The sequence below is a fragment of the Echiichthys vipera genome, assembly GCF_963691815.1.
Source record: "Echiichthys vipera genome assembly, chromosome: 16".
Lineage (NCBI taxonomy): Eukaryota > Metazoa > Chordata > Actinopteri > Perciformes > Trachinidae > Echiichthys > Echiichthys vipera.
The window spans coordinates 9,215,635-9,236,141 of record NC_139841.1 but is presented as its reverse complement, the minus strand read 5'-3'; the positions used below and the strand labels follow the sequence as shown (position 1 = coordinate 9,236,141).

The following is a 20,507-nucleotide window of genomic DNA, read 5'->3' as shown; positions in this document are numbered from 1 at the left end:
TTTGGTTTCTAAACGTGAACCTAGAGTTTGCTTCTTATCATGTTCTCATTCTGGCCTATGCATGCTTAATTACGTGTTACTATCAATGCTTTACTTTGTTTTTGGATGCGTGTTGTTGTGTAAAGTCAGCTGAGCAGTTAGATGAACTGTAAATAGAGTCTGGATCAGTGTATATAGGCTTGAGGAGATTGTACTGCTTGTGTAACGACTGCAGCTGAGAATGTTACATACACACACACACACACACACACACACACACACACACACACACATACAACTGTTGTGATACATGCATGCATCGACACACACACACACACACACACACACGCACACACACACACACAGACACACACACACACACACACACACACACACACACACATAGACACACACACACACACACACACAAGCCCCTTAAGGGAGGAATCACTTGTTTTTACCTTTTCCAGTAAATATCATGCATTGAGTCATCTTGTTTATACAACTGTAAATAAAATATATTTGCATTGTCAAGTCTAACCAATCCTGTGATTTTATTGTTTTCAGACTAACATGGCAGTTACCGTCTTGCAATGTGATCGCACCAGCTGTGACAGCAAATGGGGCCAGGGGTGTAAAGTGTGTGTGTGTGGGGGGTGGGGGGGTGCAAGGCTTTTCCCAAATTTTTACCTCTGGACCCAGATTACACCTATTTTCAAACTTGGCCTTCATGTTGTAAACATCACGTAAACCTGTAAACCTGTAAACCTGTGAAGTCTGACTGTGTCTTGCACAGTTGTGACGCTATCGCAGTGAAAAAATCTGACTGACAGACCCAAACCCACCTATGTGTTTGTTCCTGCTGCAGTAGGTATCTCCAGGACCACATTTTGCCGTGATAACACACGCAGAAAAGGTGAAAATAGTTCCGGCGTCGCTCTCAGGGCTGGTAATTCATCTGTTACATTTTGGACTAATTTGTTAATCGCATCAATTTCCCATTTTCAGCAGGAAACCGGTGGATTGCTTACTCCAGGTAGGGAATGAGTCCTTACCCCAAGTGAAGGAGTTCAAGTACCTCGGGATCATGTTCACGAGTGAGGGGACAATGGAGCGTGAGTTTGGCCGGAGAATCAGAGCAGCGGGGGCGGTGCTGCAGTCACTCTACCGCACCGAAAAGAGAGCTGAGCCGGAAGGCAAAGCTCTCGATTTACCGGTCAATCTTCATTCCTACCCTCACCTATGGTCATGAAAGCTGGGTCATGACCGAAAGAACGAGGTCGCGGGTACAAGCGGCCGAAATGGGTTTCCTCAGGAGGGTGGCTGGAGTCTCCCTTAGAGATAGGGTGAGAAGTTCAGCCATCCGTGAGGAACTCTGAGTAGAGCCGCTACTCCGTTGCGTTGAAAGGAGCCAGTTGAGGTGGTTCGGGCATCTAGTAAGGATGCCCCCTGGGCGCCTCCCTAGGGAGGTGTTCCAGGCACGTCCAGCTGGGAGGAGGCCTCAGGGAAGACCCAGGACTAGGTGGAGAGATTAGATCTCCACACTGGCCTGGGAACGCCTCGGGACCCCCCAGTTAGAGCTGGTTAATGTGGCCAAGGAAAGGGAAGTTTGGGGTCCCCTGCTAAAGCTGCTGCCCCCGTGACCTTACCCCGGATAAGCGGATGAAGATGAGATGAAATGAGATGAGATGCATCAATTTCCCTGTATCCCATGTAATATCCTCTATATCCACAGCTTTTTTTTGGTCCAAAACCAAAAGATATTCTGTTTAGAGTTAGTAAAAGGAAATGGAAAGGGGAAAAAAAAAACAATTAGAATTGATTATCAAAACAATTGTTGTTGTCAGTTAATTTTCTAATGAATTATTCAACTCATCATTTCAACAAACTAATGATGGAGTTATATTATTGTAATATATTTCTTTTATAGCTGCTATTTGACTAACCTGACTCCGCCAGATGTAGCGATTCACATAATTCTCATTCTCTCAGTATATCCATCTGGGAACTCTCAGTTGGAGATCTTTTGGGAAGGGGCAGAAATACTGTTCCATCACCACCTACTGTATGTTGGTGATAGACAGGCCAAATCAACCAATCAGATCAACGAACTAGACGTACTAACAGAGCGTCGAGCCAAAGTAAACATAATGTTGGTAAAGGATATTTGCTGTTTGTGTAACATGAATTTACCAACAAAAGGCACAATATCAGGTGCCCGGTTCATATTCCAACAGAAGGATTCAAGAGAAAAAAGCGTTAGCGAGCGGCTTGCTCGATAGCTGCGCTCATCTCACCTGCGGAAGCCACCATATTGTTTACACTGAACAGTCGTTTCTCGTTGTGACACACTTCGAGCCGCCTCAAAACCAACGCTGATCGGTTCAGTCACTTGGGCAACCTTCTCCAAATTTTCTCTGAACCAGACTGATCTGCAAGTAAAAGCTCAATGGCTCATTGGCTTCCCCATTATAAATGAAAGAATGTAAACAATAAAAGCGGATGTAACAAAGAAACTATAGAGCATTTAGGAAAATGAATAGGAAATAACTCGTTTTGTTTTTTTGGTCTGCCTTTGGTCTGTGTGACAGTCATATGATGGAAAATTGTAAGCAGCAATATGTCAGACAAGCCAAGTGTTTGTGACCTGCCCAGCAGGAAGCAGCAGAGAGCCAAAGTGAATTGCTGGTGAACAGATGAGCTGAAAGCCAAACATTTCCCTCAGGGGTTGATGGACACCAAACTGAGCTCAAATGAGAGTGAATAAGTTCTGCAATTTCCCAGCTTGGGAACGAAAAAGTATTTCTATTCTATAATAGACTTACATTCATTAAGAGGACAGAAGTACGACTCTAAAGGGATGATAATGGTGCTCTGTGTCTGGTAAATGTGTATGAAGGCTTTATATTTATGAATATGTTTGCCATAATTACATTTTTCAGTTTATAATATGTCAGGAGTGTGTATCTGTGGGGTTGTTTTGGAGTGGCAGGTACCCTTGTTGCACAAAAACACTTTAAATACTAGTAGAAATAAATTAAATGCATCATAGAATGAAAAGGGTAAACATACCGTTGAGGAATCAGATTTTATTATGGCAAAAATGTAATTATGTGCAGATACATCCACTTCACCATTTCCTAAGATTCCCATTAAGCCTTAGCTGAGCTTTGTGTTTACTCCTTTGCAAAGGTTAGCATGCTAACAAGTTAACTAGGATGCTGAACATGATGACAATTTCCTTCTAAACATCTGCATATTTAAATAGTTACTGTGGGAATGTTAGCATCCTGGCATTAGCATTTAATTAGCTCAAAGCACAGACTCACAGCACAGCACAGACTCACAGTGCCTCTGTACCATTTTATGTAAAAACAAACTGAAGGAAGAAATAAAATCTGTAATTCCTTAACAGCCCATATGTAAAGCTGATATACCGATGTTACCCTGCATACCCAGTGGAATAATAACACAGTTACTGTCACATCAGTGTAACCTTTAATTAAATTATGAGTGCCACCATTAATTAGATCATGGCTGTCATTGTTAATTAATGACATGCCATGTAGAAGCAGAGGTGCATTGCATATGGTTAGGTGAGACATTTGTTCTGGTCCATTGACCTTCTGCCCTGATCACAGCCCACAGTCTGTCACAGTCTGTTACATTCTGTCAGACAGATACTGTGACTGAGTGCTGATTGGTCCTGGGGATAACAACCATTGTAAATACTAGAATGAACCCTCCACAAGTGAGAGACAGTGTGATTTTCCTTATTTAGTCTACTTCTAATCTAATCTTCTTCTTCTATGGCACGGCTCCCCACCATTTATAAACTATTGGATTCTAACTTACATATGTTGGCCAGTTTGCTAACTTAGCATATTAGCATTCATTAGCATAATCACCTGCATGGACTATATTTAATAAACTGCTTGGCTGGTTTGGACAATATTGCATTGGTTTTGGGGTTTATTCAGAATGATGAATCCTTTTCTGACATGTTCAGTATAACCAGAAGTGACCACATTCCAACGACCAGCCGGCCCAATTTGATGAATTTTGATTTGATTTCAATGTTTTAGAGGGCACTGAATCGATTGGCTTGGACAGTTAACTTATGTATTTGAAATTGACTTCAGTTCTGTTATATATTGTATAATATTTACAAAGCTGATGATCCAAACAGTGCAGAATATGCACACTTACGCTCTAAGGTGACTCACAATTGGGTACTGGAGGTAACGTAACAAAGGCAAGTGTCATAATAATGACTATGACTAAATAATATAACCAAACAACAGCTGCTTCTAGCCACTCTCCCATCAAGCTCTGGTTGGTGGAGATGCTGAGATGGTCAGATTTTCCCATCTTTGCAGAGGACTTTGGATTGTGTATAATAAACGAACATTAGCGAGTCATTTTGGAACAAAAATGACAATCATTATAGTTCCAGCTTATCAAATATTATAATTAGCTCGATTATGAATTGAACATCTTTGACATGAATATGTCTTTTTGTGCGGGAAATTGTTATGGACATTGTTTGACAATTTGAACTTTGAACAACTTGAGGCCTCCATCTCATCTTCAGGAAGATACATAAACTCAGATGTAATATTGCTAATTACATTTAGCACATTTGTTTTAGCTATATCTCTAGCAAACACACACAGATGTGTCAGTGAAGTGCAATATTCAAAAGCTCATATTCTGCTAAATGTAGACTTTTAAACAAAGCACATGTACCGATAAGGTATAGGCCTCCAGGGAAAACGTAATCCCCATGCTTTACTTAGACATTCAAATGAGGATTCCATTTGCAAGTCGGGTTCGAAGCTGCACCCATTCACATGCAAATACTGGACTAACACAACAACCAGCTCTGCGGCTCCTCAGTCCTACAGCCTACACCCTGGACCTCTGCCAGTCTGAGCCAGCCCTTTTCCCCATCACTGATTTAATAATTATGAACCATGATGGGACTTTCTCTCTCTGGAATAAACAAGGAAGTGAAGGCCAATGTAGTTCCAAACTAAATGACCGGTGAATGTGAATGAGCAGCTGTTCCCCCACCAGCTCTGACCATAATCAAAACATTTTTCCCTCCCTGGCACCAGTAGCCTTGGAGCCGTATCCATTCACTCGCCGAGGAGACGGTTTCAGGCGCATGGAGGAGGACTTGGCAGCGCAGGGGGCGTAAATTCGAGTTCTCTATCTCAAGTGAAATGTAAAACAGGAGACAGGCAGGCATCTGATGCAGCGTGAGCCACATACGTGCTGTGATAACGCCCGGCCAGAGGAGCCATCAGCCGCTTCTCTCACCATATTAACGCTCACATTTCCAGCCGGCGCACAAAAGAGCCGCACTTGACACTCTTCGCTTCATGGCTCAGCGCACCGCTCACCCCGCCGTCCCCATCGCACTGCTGGTGTTTGGACTTGTTGCGATCCTGCTCCTGACTATCCCCACCGAAGACGTCCAGGAGGCTCCGGGGTTCATGGTAAGGTCGGTTCCGTTGGGTATTTTTGGATCGGTGTTTGTCAGCGCGTTAAGCTGTTGGGGTAGAGTAACCAAAGCTGTGCCAAACAGGGTGCGGACAGGGAGCAAAAGGTGTCACAACAAGAAGCTGTGGCATTAGATGGTTCTGTGACATTAGTGAAATACTTGGATGTTGTTCTGCAGTTTTCTCCCCCGTTAAATTCGCGATCACATCCTTTCTTATCTTCAGAATTATGAGTTATATCTGTTCTCGGCTCAGTTGTTGAAGAGTATGGAAGTTCAACTGTAACAGTATTAAATCAAATACGAATTGAAAAGATTTCCTTTAATCGGTTCTACAGTATGTGTGAATTAATATGGAGCCCAAGATGTCATTTTTTGATTTATTTTTTTAAAGAAGGAATTGTGCGTTATGTGATTTAATAATTTATGGTTTGATTTAAGTTGTCACCTTCATACCTTCATATGTTCACTTCACACTATGGATCGCTTGGATATAATACAGTTTTCTTCAGATCTTAGACTAAAAAGTGTGTGGATATATTCCAGGTTTGATTCTTAAACACATTATGTTGTCTGTGAGATCGCTTAAACATATTTTACAGGGTAATGGACTCTTTCTCTGTAAAAAAAAAAGAAAATTGGATTATACTGCAGATGCCATCCATCCAAGTCCACAGTCAGGGTTCTGGAGCACCTCATTAATGTCTTCTTTGTTGTCTTCCTCCAACTTCTGGCTGACTGAATGCATCGCAGCAAAGGCGTATGCTGCCACAAATGATTAAACCAAGAGCTAGGATTGCTAAATCTTTCATCACGCAACACGAGCGACCAGTGCCTCTGTGCAATCCCCTGCAGTGCAGAACTTGTTTGAACGACAAAACCAAGTATGCCTGTTACATCATTTTAGAAGTTAAGTATGTAAGTTAATGTAACAAAGTTAAAATAAGTCTATGTTACTGTAGGTTTCACACGGGACACAGACAGTGTTGTCCTTGAGTGAAAGTCCTGTGTTTGTTTGACCCGTCCACACATCCTGACCTCATCACACAGACTCTGTTGCTCTTTATACTACATCACCAGACTTCTCCACAAAGGCAGCCCTGCACATCCTGGCTCACGATTACATTATTTAAATTATGATTATGAATAAGTGCATTACGTTTCATAGGTAGGTCAGCATTAGGATGGATATAAGGTCGACCATATATTTCTCTCTTTTCCCTGATGGTCTGAATAAGTCGCTAAATTGGTTGCTAGTCGCTTTTTATAAATAAAGTCGCTAAATCTAGGGAGAAAGTGCCCGTCTGTGAGTGCTTTGGGATGGGGAAGGGGCTCACAGCAGCACCCTCTGCTCACTGAGGACACCAACTACAGAGTGATTCATGCATCATAGTCTCCAAAAGACCACAAGAGTCTCCAATAACACCAGTAACAGTGGACAGATTTCTCTCTAGGAGGGATGAGGTTTTGGGAAGTCTCAATTTTTGATAAGAAACTCTCCGGTGTTTGTGTTCTACACAGCTTATCCCCTTCTCTTCTTCTCCGTTGTTGGTGTACTGTGTTTCTATGCATGTGTATTGCGTTTTGAGTCGGTTTCACTGGTTTCATTGGGACGCAGATATTTCTTGAGTCGAGGCCGTGTGGACAGAAAACTTTTTTAGAACAACCGAGAAAAAAAGGTTGTTTTCGATTATGTGAACGTACCCTTTATCTCCAGGATGCATATGATTATTGTATCATCATTATTTCATTGAATATATATATACCAACGTGTAAATATGGCAGTGTTTATATTAAGATATAGTGATTTCAGTTATAATATAAACCACTTTTTAGTCCAGTATTAACCTCGACAGACATTTTTTTGAACCTGTAAATCAGTTTTACTGAATGCCAAAAAATAAAAATACATAGGCACCTCCATAGAAACCCTATGAAATGAAATGTAATTGGACTTTGCATCTTAATTTTGAAACCGCCCATAAAGTTATCTGTCATCCATCTTCTTCTGTTCTTTGTAGTTTATTATCTGGGTTTGGTTCTTGGTCACAGTTAAATGACACTCATCCCTCTCTTTCTGAAGATCAGCAGAGGACAGTGTGATGTTTGTCTCTCGTGACACTGTCATTGGAGGTGACAACACTGATAAACTATATAGTAGCCTTACTGTGTGGACTTCACCTGTGCAGCGAACTGCTGATTTAAGAGCCTAACATTTGGATTGGAAATCAAACTTGAATGTGGGATTGCTGCACAGGTCAGCTCCAGCTTCCTCTCCCTCTGCTTCCTCGTTTTTGTGTTGCTGGCTTAATATCCCATGGTTCCTTTTTTCTAGTATAATGTAGCGGCCTCTTTTACCCAGAATCAATGTGGTCACCCAGTCACAAAACTACTGCAAACAAAAGGGGTTTTCTTATGTTTCGCAGGGAGAGAAGAGCAAAAATTCCCATAGATTATCAAATGAAAAAGGACAAAACAGATCATTAGAGATGCTCTGTGTTTTTGGCAAGTGTTAGAGCGAGTCCTTACAACTGACTGCACAGCAGTAATGACAAAATATTATGAGAAATAACGAGGAAGGCTTCCACAGGATGTTGCTGTTCACCTGTTTTACTCATTTGGGAAATTGTGTGTTTGCAAATTCCTGTGTACAAAGATGTTCATCTGTAAGTGTACCTGTGTGTGTGTGTGTGTGTGTGTGTTTGTGTGTGTGTGTGTCCCTTTCCTTTGGATCATCAGTCAAATACCTTCTTGCATGGCTGGATTTGTGTTTCCTTTCATTTTAACAGAGATTAAAGTTGTTTTTTTTATTCAACATGGTAGTGAAAGTGGAAGCACTGTCATGGCAGCAGGTTTTTCATCAGAGTAAGTAGATCATGAAGTTAAAGGGAGTATGTTTTGGAAAGTACAAACTGTCTCCGAAAACACTGTCCTTGATTGAATAACTAACATTGATGCAGTTTTATTTAAACAATAACTTGATTTAATCAACAGAAAAAACTGTAAAACTGAGTTTCTCCACAAAGAATCACTCAAAAGCACCATTTAATGTAGTGTGTTTACCAGAGATATGCTCTTAAGGTTTTTGGAAATTACTCATTCAACATGAAAAAAGCATAAAGCATGACCCATCGACGAAATAAATCTCAGTCGATTATGACCAAAATGTCAGATTAGTCGACTAATCGATGACGAGGGGTCAGCCATAGAAAACAACAGGCACTCTACCGGTCTGGCTCACTGGGTCTATAGCGCTGGGATAAAATCTTACATCTGTCATGATGTTGGGTGCACGGCTGGATGTCAGGCCCTCAGCTATCTATTTCGCAAGGGCAATGTCTCTCTTTCTTTTTGAGTGGGACTCTTTTTAAGTGCCTCAGTGTGAAACTGAACAGTAGAAAGGACCTTCCCAGGATGATTGGGGCAGATCAGTAGCAGACACGAAAATCCGGGATTCCATTGCCTTCACATGGGCCTCAATGCATATGTTTGAAAGAGTTAACCAGTTCCAGACCCTAAGGAATTTTAAGATGAACTGATGTTTGCCCTCAATGCATGGAGACGATTCCCAAACTACTTACAACATGCACATTTTGTTAGTTTGAGTATGTTTTATGTCGGCTAATCTCACACAATTGAAAAACAATACTTCATCCCACAAAATGCAAGAAGTGGAGTAAGACTTTAAAGGCAACTACTCTGTTTTTTCTTTGCATTTATGTATAAATACTGTATATACAATACCAAAGTCATACATCAGAGTGCAAAAACCTTAATCAGCATTGTCATGAAAGCCCCTTTCCCACTGCACAAAAAAACATCTCTAGTTGGAAAGGTTACAACTGGCATTCATTCCCAGGACTGCTGTAGTAAAAATGTTCCCCCTTTCATAAACACACCAGAAAACAAGAAAGGAAAGGTATACTCTTCTTCTGGTAATGGTAAAAGAGTCTATCACCTATTTTTAGTGGGTTCTCCTGCATCTAAAAACCTGCATATAGGTGTAATTTTTTGGTGGAGAAAAGGAATTTGATTCTCATCACAAAGATGTAAAGCTTGAGATCCCATTTCAAGCGGTAATCTCACAGATCACAGATGTGTAGTGTGTGTAAAATAACAGACCTTGCTAGTTAACCTAGTCTGTTGCTAAATGCCAAACAGATGCCAGACTTCAGGTCAGACTCCCCCTTTTCAAGGCTGTCAGCACAACTACCCTTGATGTTTTTGTTTTCTTTTTCTCTTCCTGTTGCTCGCCTTAGTATGGGATCGTCTTGGATGCTGGATCTTCACACACAGCTTTGTATATATACAAGTGGCCAGCAGATAAGCAAAATGGCACAGGCGTGGTAACCCAGCACACTGAATGTCACGTTAAGGGTAAGTATCAGCACTTTTTCCAACGAAAACCAAAAACAACAAATGTTTTGCATGTCAAACACTGTGGTACCAATACTCCGATACTCTGAAACAATACTCACGCTTGAGAGGTGTCTCTGACGAGTTAACAACTCTCTTTTCTCAGAGGACAGCACCTGTAGTCAGTTCAGATTCACAACAGTTACAACCATACATAGAAATACATAGATACTGCATTGGCCTCCGCTGTTCATTGGAGCCATACGTCAACGTGTCCCACCTTGGGACAGGGGAGCCATGTCTTCTAATGCATGAGTCTATCGTGGCAGGAGGTCTATCCACTATTAAAATCTGAATTTCTTGTTGATTTTTCAACCCTCTTTCAAGTGGTTTGGTTTGTTACAAATGCCAGACATGTATTTATGATACCGGACACTTTGTTAAATTTAAATATTTTAATTTCATACCAAAATAGGCTACCTACCTTGTGGTCTATTGTGATTGAATCGCTTGGAGTGTCTGTTTCTATCCGTTTCTGCGCTGCTCATGCTTATGCTTTTTTCTGAACAGCCAACAACATAGCTACAAATGTAAACTGGATATCTTTTCCATTTTCAGAGTATACATAGGAACAACAAAGAAGAAAACGATGTATGCTGCAGGATTGGTTCATAAAGTTTTACACAGAAGTTTCTGTATTTTCCTGGTTCTGCACTAGCGTGAAATGAAAGTTGTTTATCAAGTCATATTTTGGTAAATTATGGTGAAAATGTGAGTGTTTGAAATATACTGAGCACGCACATGGACACGTGGTTTCTCTGGCTAGCTGTTGGGATCCTTTGTTCCTGTAATGCCACACTCATGTCATATGCAAGTATTTAAGGTTTCTAACTTGTAAATACCTCTATGTCCAAGATCAAACATCCAAGTTGTAATTAGTCAGTTTAACCGTTATATGACCAACTGTGCAGTCATACAACTATTTGACATGTCCAATGAATGCTTGCTAATTGTAAACATTGCTGCAATACACCCCTCATTAGCTGCATAACTGCTGTGCATCAGGTGACTGTAAAAGAGCAAGCAACAGAGTTAAGAATTGGACAGGTATCTTCAGTTGTATTGGTCCCGTATTGGAAAAATTTAGATTCCCACGTCTTTGGTTGACTATAAAGCGAGGCGAGGTGCTAATAAATACTTTGGAAATATCAAAATGTTCAATCCACAGAGAGATGCACACAGTCTGTAATCATAAACTGTCTTTAAACGAGTCCTCAGGACTTCTGTACTATTGTACTATATATAGGTAGAAAGTGCAGCTACAGTGCCATTACAGTTATTATGGATTTTATTCTCAACAACGCACAAAGGCGCTAAAGCAGAGCGTTTCAGACAGAGGGTGAATACAGGTATATTCAGACAGACAGAATGGGAAAAATGATGGGTTTTTTGAACATTTAAGTATGTAAACATGTTCTAGTAGAAACCCAAATTACAAGTGTGAACCTGAAAATGAGCAGAATAATGACCTTGTGTGATACCAAGCTGTATGCTTTGGCCACTTTACCACTGATAAATAATACTTTAGAAAGTTACTTATATTGTTATATCTACCAGCAGGTGGGCTCTCCATTTCCTGTGAATGGATGACATTATCACAGCACAAGTGAAGCAAATCTTTGTCTCAGGCAACCGGGAATCAGGAATGAGTCAGAGTTAACCTCAGTGCTTTGCCACTCCTCTCCTGCCAAAGGGTATACATGTTCCTTGGCTTAGATAAACAAATGCTTTTTTCCCCAATCAGTCATGCACATGGTGTTTACACTGCCATGTCACATAATTGTAAAATCACAACAGTCAGAAATGAACTTTGATCCTTAAATGGGTGTCTGACAATAATATTGAAAATCAGACTATTCAATTGCTGCAAGATTCCTTAAATTATCTGTAACATTTGTTGTCCTCACAGTCACTTCTGGTAACAGTGGAATAATTAATATGTTTTTCTACAAGTTGATTTTTCAAAGGTCACCCTCAGTTATGAGTGAATCGTCATGCATGTTTTTCCCATGGTACCTGGGAAATATCTAGTTTTGTGGGTGTGATTGGTTTGCATCATGAAGAACAGCCTACACAACACAAGGACAAGATTCTACATGTTGATCATGATCATGATTTTTTATTGCTCACTCAGGCGGAGGAATCTCCAGCTATGCGGGCCAACAGGGAGCAGCAGGGCAGAGCTTAGAGGCATGTCTGGATCAGGCAGTGAAGGACATCCCCAAAGAAAGACACCAGCTCACACCTGTGTACCTGGGAGCAACAGCTGGCATGAGACTTCTGCAGTGAGTCTCTGTGTGCTTGCGTGTGTGTGTGCGGGCGTGTGTGTGTGTGTGTGTGTGTGTGTGTGTGTGTGTGTGTGCGGGTGCGCGCTCGCGCGTGTGTATGTGTGTGTGTGTGTGTGTGTGTGTGTGTGTGTGTGTGTGTGTGTGTGTGTGTGTGTGTGTGTGTGTGTGTGTGCGTGTGTGTGTGTGCGATCATCTAAAATAAATTGCTCACAGTAAGTGATGATCATGTTACTGTGTTTTGGACCCAGACTATTCAGTGAAAATCTATTCTTTTACACACATGGAGCCAGTGCAGAGATTTAAGGACAGTGTAATGTTGGCCTTCTTGATAAGCTGCAGTTGTCTGATTGATTTTTACTGAGACCTGTAAAGGTGCCATTACAATAATCTAACTTACTGAAAATATATGCATGAACACGTTGTCTGTGTCATGTTTGGGCAGAAATCCCTTTTGCAATGTTGTTTTGATGTTAGTAAGCAAATTTAGTCATGGTCTTTATAGGGCTTTTATAATTCATGCAATGCACAGACCTCTAGCCTTGGGACCAAAGGGAGTATGCTGTAATCAAAACCGAACCAACAATTAATGTGTAAGGTGTGCTCTCTTGGCATGGTTACACGGCTCAACAGTAACAGTTGCCAAGTTGCCTTTGGCAACTATTTTGTGAGATCACTTTTTAGCATATAAAGAAATAGGCATAGCAAACAGCAAAATATGCATCCCAATATACCATATTACAATAGCAAACATTTTTTGCATTAGTGATATTTAAACATGAAAAATGAACGTTCTAGGCCTACATCTTCCTGTTTAAATTATTAAGTAAGACAGTGTGACTGCATGAAGCTTTGAGGGCACAAAGTAGGGGTGTTGTGTCATGTCTTCTGAACAAATGCAGGTTCACTTTTAAAGGTGATATATTCATATAAACATACACAATTATCGTTTTATTGTTTATAAAACAGATTGCATTATGCCACATTTAAATACACTCATATTTATTTTGTTCAGTGTAGCTACATAAATAAACTCATTTACCTGTTGATAACACTTTCTCCACCACTTCCCTCAGTGCTGGTTGCAGCTTTGTTGATGAATCTGATTGATAGGTTGATAGGATGTTAGCATGAAAATTGGCTACAGAGTTGTAAAGTTTTTAATTTGATAAACGTAAAGAATGACTTTGATTAAACAATGCAACAGTAACAAACCATGTACATAGTGTAGAATGTGTCAGTCTGTGAATTCACTTTGAGGCTTTTGTGGAGTCTGGCAGGCTGGTTGAAATTGTTATCAGGCGGGTGCATCTGGTCCTGCTGACAAACATGTGTAACTGATCACACTGTGGCTTCACCGTGAAACTTTCAAAGGAGTAAAACCCTGTTGGTCAGTTGAATTTATAGTTCTAGAGGTCAGTGAGTGAAACCTGAAGCTTGGGGCAGTAAAACAGTGAATGAATTGAATAAGCAAGGTTTGTTTGACCATCAAACGTATCCAAACAACCTCTGAATGAATGTCCATAAAAGTCACCTACTGCCGCTTTAACTTGTAACAATGTACTACAACCTTGTCTCTCTCAAAAAGCATCTCCAGCCCTGAGCTGTCAGATCAGATTCTGCAGGAAGTGGGCCATAAAATCCAGTCCTACCCTTTCAACTACCAGGGGGCAGCTATACTGAGTGGTCAGCAGGAGGGGGCGTACGGCTGGGTCACTGTCAACTATCTCTTAGAGAACTTCATAAAGGTACCGTAACTTGTATGGAGTATGTATTTAAAAATAGATCTGCCAGTATTTTATCTAAATCAATTATACAAAAGTCAAATGATCATTTAAAACATGCATGTAGTTTTTTTTTTGCATTTAATTTCAAAACTAATGGGACTGTTGACACCTAGTGGTCTCTGCAACAATAATGATGATATACTTTATATCTCTACCCTCTGATGTCTTGTATGAAATGGACAGACGTTCTTAAGATAATGACCAAGGAAAAGCCCATTATTTTCTGCTACTGTTTCCCTTATTATTTCTCTGCAGTATGGTTTTGTGGGGCGCTGGTTCAGCCCTGGCAGGCCCACGGTGGGAGCGCTTGATTTCGGAGGGGCTTCCACCCAGATAACATTTGCAACTGAGGAAGAAGTAGAGGACAAGCATGACATGATGAAGCTGCATCTTTATGGCCATGAATACTCTCTGTACACACACAGCTTTCTGTGCTACGGGCAGGACCAGGTCCTCAAGAGACTGTTGGCTCATATAGTGAAGGTACTGGAACATGATACACACTTACTTACAATGAAATGAAACTACCTATTATTTACTATTTAGATGTAGCAGTTAGAGACCTTTTTATAGTATTTATATTACAACACATTGGAGTTGGTGGATACCGAAAACCTGAACAGGGTCAACAGTGCGTGTTGTGAAGATATTGTGCCAATGTTTACCTAAGGGATAGGCCTATGTAGAAGAGTCCGGCAGTTAAATCAAGCTGCGTTCAGTAGGTAGTGACAACATCTGTTTTCTCTGGTCAGGATTCAGATATTAAAGTTGCAGTCGGCAACATTTTTTTGATCATATTCACTGAAACAGACACTATGCTCTAATAGAACAACATAAATCAGGCTGGGTTGGCATTAGCCCCTAATATCTGATTGGCCATGCCAGGTGTCACCACCCATGGGACCACCTTTAAAAGACTGACGCAGGGCCTAGTTTATAGTTAGAGTGAAGATATTTGTATAAGAAGGACCATCTAAATAATCCCTTGGTATCAATCGTCATGTCATGCCAGCTTATCTGGAAGGGAGCTAAATAATGCTCCAGAGTTAGGCAAATGTGTGGCGTGGGAAAAAAACTGACATGGCCATTTACAAAAGGCTTTCTTAATCTCTGACCTGAATGGAAATGGGTATCCTATGGGTACCCATGAGTCTCCTCTTTACAGACATGCCCACTTTAAAAACCGGTGGGCAAAACCACCAGTTTTTCTCAGGCAGAATAAAAAAAAACAAATGTCTTATTTCACCCTATTCTAAAATGGAGTATTTGAATCTTTCTGCATACTGGGGTCCATAAACAGTCTTGGAGATGAATAAATTGGGTCTGACTAGAAAGATGAGACTCTTGTGGATGCGATGAGCCCAGTTTTATTCATGTATGATGATGTTAGTCTCCATAGTAACCATTTCAATGTAGTGAGACCATTTTGAATTTGAATACCTCGCTGTATAAGATGACCTGTTGTGACCTTGATGATAATCACAGCCTCATGAAACTTTACAACCACAAACTAGAGACATAGGGCATTCAACAAACATCTTCACTCTGGCTGCAAAACTGAGCCCACTACAGCCTCTGAAAGACGCATACTCGGCGGGGCCGCTGGCTGCCCGTTGGTACATTAACAGGATAATATTATGTTTCATGCCACCCCTGCATAAGTCCTTGCTCCGTTCAGGCCATCCCAGCAAAATAGTCTGGATACACTACTGTTAACACTAAAGAGTTGAATTGAATTGAAAATTGCCAGTGCCCTCTGGTGGATAGAAGTATGTTTACTGCAGAGGCATAGATCAACACATACTGTAGATCATACTGATATGTGTGATAAACTAAAATCTACCAATAAAATCAGCCATGGCATTATTTGTCATGATGTTAGATGATTTTATACATTTTTAAAAATGTAACTCTACTAGTATTTATAATGGGTTCACTCTCTATTGCCCTCTTTCTCTCTCTCTCTCTCTCTCTCTCTCTCTCTCTCTCTCTCTCTCTCTCAGTCTCAGGGTCACTCTGGGTCAGTCACTCACCCCTGCTATCCTGCAGGCCACAATAGAACTTTAAATCTGAACAGTATATTCAACTCTCCGTGTACAGCGAAGTACAAACCCAGCTCCTACAACCCCCAGGCCTCTCTGACAGTACAGGGCAGCGGACATTATGAACACTGTCTGAGCAACGTGTCCGAGATCTTCTCCTTCGACAGCTGCCCCTTCTCCCAGTGCTCCTTCGATAAAGTCTTCCAGCCAAATGTCACCGGTAGCTTCATGGTAAGAAAGGCTGGTAGCATTATAGACTAAAGGTCAGCCCGTACAAATGCTTAAATTGTTTTCTGAACCATAGACAGTCATACTGTACTACAAAAATATAAAAGACCCTTACATTTGGATCAGCAGTTATCTCTTCCTTCAAACGGAAACCTATGGGCAGAATGGACTGAAAGGAGCTGTGTTTAGGACTGAGTGGCATCTAGTGGCGAGGTGTTATGTTGCAACCAACAACTGACTAACGCACCCCTCCCCTCACCCCTCTTTTTCCAAGCATGTAGTGGTACTATGGTGGCCTTCAGGTAACATAAAAATGCAAAAGGCACTCTCTAGAGCCAGTGTTCAGTTTGTTTGTACTAATAGATTCTCCAAAGTCCTACACACTGCTCCAGGATGTGAAATATTTCCTTCAGTAAAACACCACAATAGAAAAATATTCCATTACAAGTAGAAATGATTGTTGTTTAACATGAAACTATTGAATATACGCTTAAGGACTTTATAACTACATCAGCTTGTCACATTTATGATATCACAATTACTATATTTACATTTCATTCTGTTCACTATACTCCCATCGCTAAATTATTTTCCATGTAATATTAATTGCCCCAGTCTGAGTTTTCTATTTTGTCCTCTTTTTGTTATCAGGCGTTCTCCGCATTCTTCTACCTTCACTCCTTCCTGCAGCGTACCACCAGTATCACTGTGAGCACTCCTTTACATCTGGAGGAGGCAGCCAAAACTGTGTGCAGGATGACTTTCAATCAAGTAAATCACTTTTCTATTTATGTTAAATTCCTCATTTGTGTCTGTGCATGTGTGGCGTTTATGTGATTTATAACCAAATACCTGCAAATCTGACATTCCCATCAGTCTCAGGTTTACTTTGTGTTTAGTGCTTAAATTGCTAACATGCTGAATTAAGGTGGTGAACATGGAGAACATAACACCTGCTAAACATCAGCTTGTGAGCGTGGTCATGGTCGGATTTCCGACTTCAAAATTGGAGGAACCTCATCAACCCTGGCATCACAATCCAAGATGGCTGCTCTAAGCATCAAAAGTAGTGAAGGCTGTGGGAATATACTGTTTATTAGCACTTGTATCTCATTTGTGTCTCATTAAATCGGTCTTTCACACAGTACTGCACATCTTCTATCTGTGGATGTTGTTACGCTGTTTGTATGCACAGTAATAGCATGCTATCATTAGCAATTCACTTAAATGTACAGCCTGACAGTGACACTTTAAATATATTGACCAATTATTCTAGTGGAACACTTAGCACCCCATATACATTTGGGCGCATAAGAGTCATTTTATTGTTATTTGTATTGCATTCTTCAACATTGTAAGACGGTCTTACCTTTTGTTCCAGATGCTGCTTCTTGCTCCACAGCAAAAAACCCGTTTGCAGGATTACTGTGCTTCCTCTGTCTTCGTTAAGATTCTCATGTTGAGAGGATACGGCTTCGATGAGACGTCATTCCCACGGATTTCCTTCCAGAAGAAGGTGAGAACTTTATCATCATCATCTCAAAATAAAATATATCCTCAATGCTCATTTGTGAAAAGACCCAATTTTCCACTAACACGCAGTCATTATTTGTTGCTGATCCTCCAGGCCGGGGAAGCCTCAGTGGGTTGGGCTCTGGGCTACATGCTGAGTTTGAGCAGTTTGCTGCCAGCAGAGACAGTAGGGCTGAGGAAGGCCCTGTCACCGGGGGCCTGGGGAACGCTTATCTTTCTCTTTGTCCTCCTGCTCGTGGTGGTCCTGTTCTTCATCTTACTCCGAGCTTGTGATGGAAAGAAGAAAGGAGGCAGTGAAAGCACCATCTAGAATCTAGATGCTGTAGCAGCAAACTGTGCAGTTGGAAGATAGTAATAGGCTTTTGTGTGTGCTGGCTCTGTTCTCCAGCACATTGAATCTGAAATTAAAGTATGAGGTTAGAGGTTAAAGAGCTGAATTTGAGCTTTCTTTAAGGGCTCCTTTGCCAACTAAACCAGCTCTGTTTAATGGCTGTGTGCAGACCGTGTTTGGCTGCCCTCTGTGGCAGAAATCCCTTCAGAGCAGAGCAGCAGAGGTCTGCCGAAAAATCGTTACGTGTCATCTGGTGGATCTCAGTGGACTCTCTTTTGATACATATTAGGACAATGATCCTAAACATGAAGAATGCACTGTTTATTTACTGATTTGGCAAAGGATTTGACTACAATTGCATATAAGAATCACTTTATTTGGAGTAATGTTGTCTCCTAATTGTTTTTGTTATAAAGCAGGTTGAGATGCTATGGTATCAATACACTCCACAGAAAAATGCACACAGTCTGTATTAAGAAACTGTATCTTTAAACGAGCTGTCAGGACTTCTGTACAGTTGAGATGTCACAACTAAACTATATACAGATACAGACGACCCAGAAACGCTGACCAATCAGAGCAGTCTGGGCCTGTTCAGAAGAGGGGGGGGGGGGGGGGGGGGGGGCTTAAAGAGACAGGTATTTAAACAATGCATTTCAGGATGAATACAGGTATATTCAGACAGAGCTATTAAAGCATGTAAACACATGTCCCCTTTAACTTTGCACTTTTTAAATCCGATGTGCTGAAGTACAAAGGCAAGGCAATTAAAATAATGTCACTGACCAAATACTTTCTGACTGCCCTGTAGGTTTACGAACATAGTACTCCCCTGGTGGTTCTGCAGAGGAGGCCTGAATGTTATTTTTATTCTTGAAAAGTCACACCAATTGGTTGTGTGGAATGTAAATAATTCAGCATTGTGTTTTTGTAGAAAGTGTGACTGTACTTGGAAGCATCGTTGCAGTAATATGAAGCTCACTGTGGAGATTACCACTTTTTTTTAATGTAAGCAATCGCTCTTTAAGTGTGTTTTTTTTTCCATATTTAAAGACGTTTTTAAGGTTGTAGTTTTTATTCAAATTTTATCATCATCGTCAGATTAACTTTGAATATGCATGATCATACAGATGTGGTGAGCAGCGGGCGTTTGCATACTATAAACATTTGTTGTCAGAGACAAACTGCAGTCTCTGGGAACCTCAAACCTGTTTAGATCAGTGTCTTCAACTTTGCTTATGAATGTTGTGTCACACGGAGACGGTTATCAACTCATTTTGAGTTTTAGTCTGTAAGATTGAATGGTCAAACTCATAATACCCTTGAATCGCTCACACACACATTCTGATTTTTTTTTAAAGTAAATTGACAGTAGTTGTAGTTTACACCACGATCCCCCGTCGGAAAATATAGAAAGGAATGATGCATCATTTAATTACTGAACAAACCTGGCATCTAATCAGCCAGAAAATGTACAAACTGTATCACAGACGTTATCTTTATATTTGTCTGTTTCTAAACAGTAACATGTGTTTTAGTCATGAATTCACCAATTTGCTTTAGACAGTACAAATAAAGCTAAGGTTTGAAGTAGTGATTAGTTTTAGTTGAGTGGCTGATTTTTAATCAGAGCCTGATGTATGTGGTGTTGTACTGCATTGTATGACATGTAAGGGACATATTTTGCACCATATTAAAAGGTGCAAACACCACCTAAATTAAGAATTCCAATATGTTATTTCCATGGCCGAGGAAAGTGCCATCAATATTTGTGAATATGAGCTACTCTCTCTTAAAGGCAGAAACCAGAGAAGTAGTCCCAAACATTAAAGTCTGGAGCTTCTTGTAGTGTTGTCAGTTGTGTGAGAAAATGTCTCTATATACTCAGAACATTCTCGAGTGTTATCAGTTTCAGCTATGACAACTTTCACAATTCATTCTCTATGAAGCGGCTTTATACTTAATCACAAATATGAGTTTAAGCACTCTAGTTTGGGGATTTGGGAGAGAGTTGTTCATGTTTACTGATATTTTTAGGCTGTTTTAGACCAAATGAATAACATGTATGAATATTGGAAATAGGTGTAGTTTCCCTTCAAACGCTGCTTTTGGATTGTATTTCACACAACTGCTTATATTGTGCTCAATGCTTTGAAACACGATACCCTCCAAAAAATATTTGCATGAAGAAGTTTATGTTGCATACGTCAAGACATTCCAATATGTACTCAGGTGGGCCGGGATTAAACAAGGAAAGCAACTGTTAACAAAGCTGTGTTTATTTTAATTATAGCCTATGTTATAGCATCTCTCAAATTATTCCAGGGGTATAATACATTCCTGCTAAACAATTGGACAATGGGTGAGAATTGGTGCAGTTTACTCTATGTGGATTTCAAC

General features: G+C 40.6%; 1 protein-coding gene across 2 annotated transcripts; it reads left to right on the top strand.

The window, feature by feature from the left end:
- Positions 1-5,237: 5,237 nt before the first annotated feature.
- Positions 5,238-18,686, top strand: entpd2b (ectonucleoside triphosphate diphosphohydrolase 2b). 2 transcript variants are annotated; one of them, XM_083930263.1, is made up of 9 exons: positions 5,238-5,483; positions 9,745-9,862; positions 12,036-12,186; positions 13,775-13,934; positions 14,229-14,456; positions 15,977-16,246; positions 16,895-17,014; positions 17,625-17,759; positions 17,871-18,686. In XM_083930263.1, the coding sequence occupies exons 1-9, from the start codon at positions 5,367-5,369 to the stop codon at positions 18,084-18,086; spliced, it is 1,515 nt and encodes a 504-aa protein (XP_083786389.1). In that variant the 5' UTR covers positions 5,238-5,366; the 3' UTR covers positions 18,087-18,686. The 2 variants fall into 2 exon arrangements, with proteins under 2 accessions (XP_083786389.1, XP_083786390.1); XM_083930264.1 differs by lacking the exon at positions 15,977-16,246.
- The last annotated feature ends 1,821 nt before the right edge of the window (positions 18,687-20,507 follow it).

Coding starts and splice junctions, on each gene's coding strand:
- entpd2b (XM_083930263.1), top strand. CDS start 5,367: ATGGCTCAGCGCACCGCTCACCCCGCCGTCCCCATCGCACTGCTGGTG. Junction 13,935..14,228: donor TCTTAGAGAACTTCATAAAG/GTACCGTAACTT, acceptor ATTTCTCTGCAG/TATGGTTTTGTGGGGCGCTG. Junction 14,457..15,976: donor TGTTGGCTCATATAGTGAAG/GTACTGGAACAT, acceptor TCTCTCTCTCAG/TCTCAGGGTCACTCTGGGTC.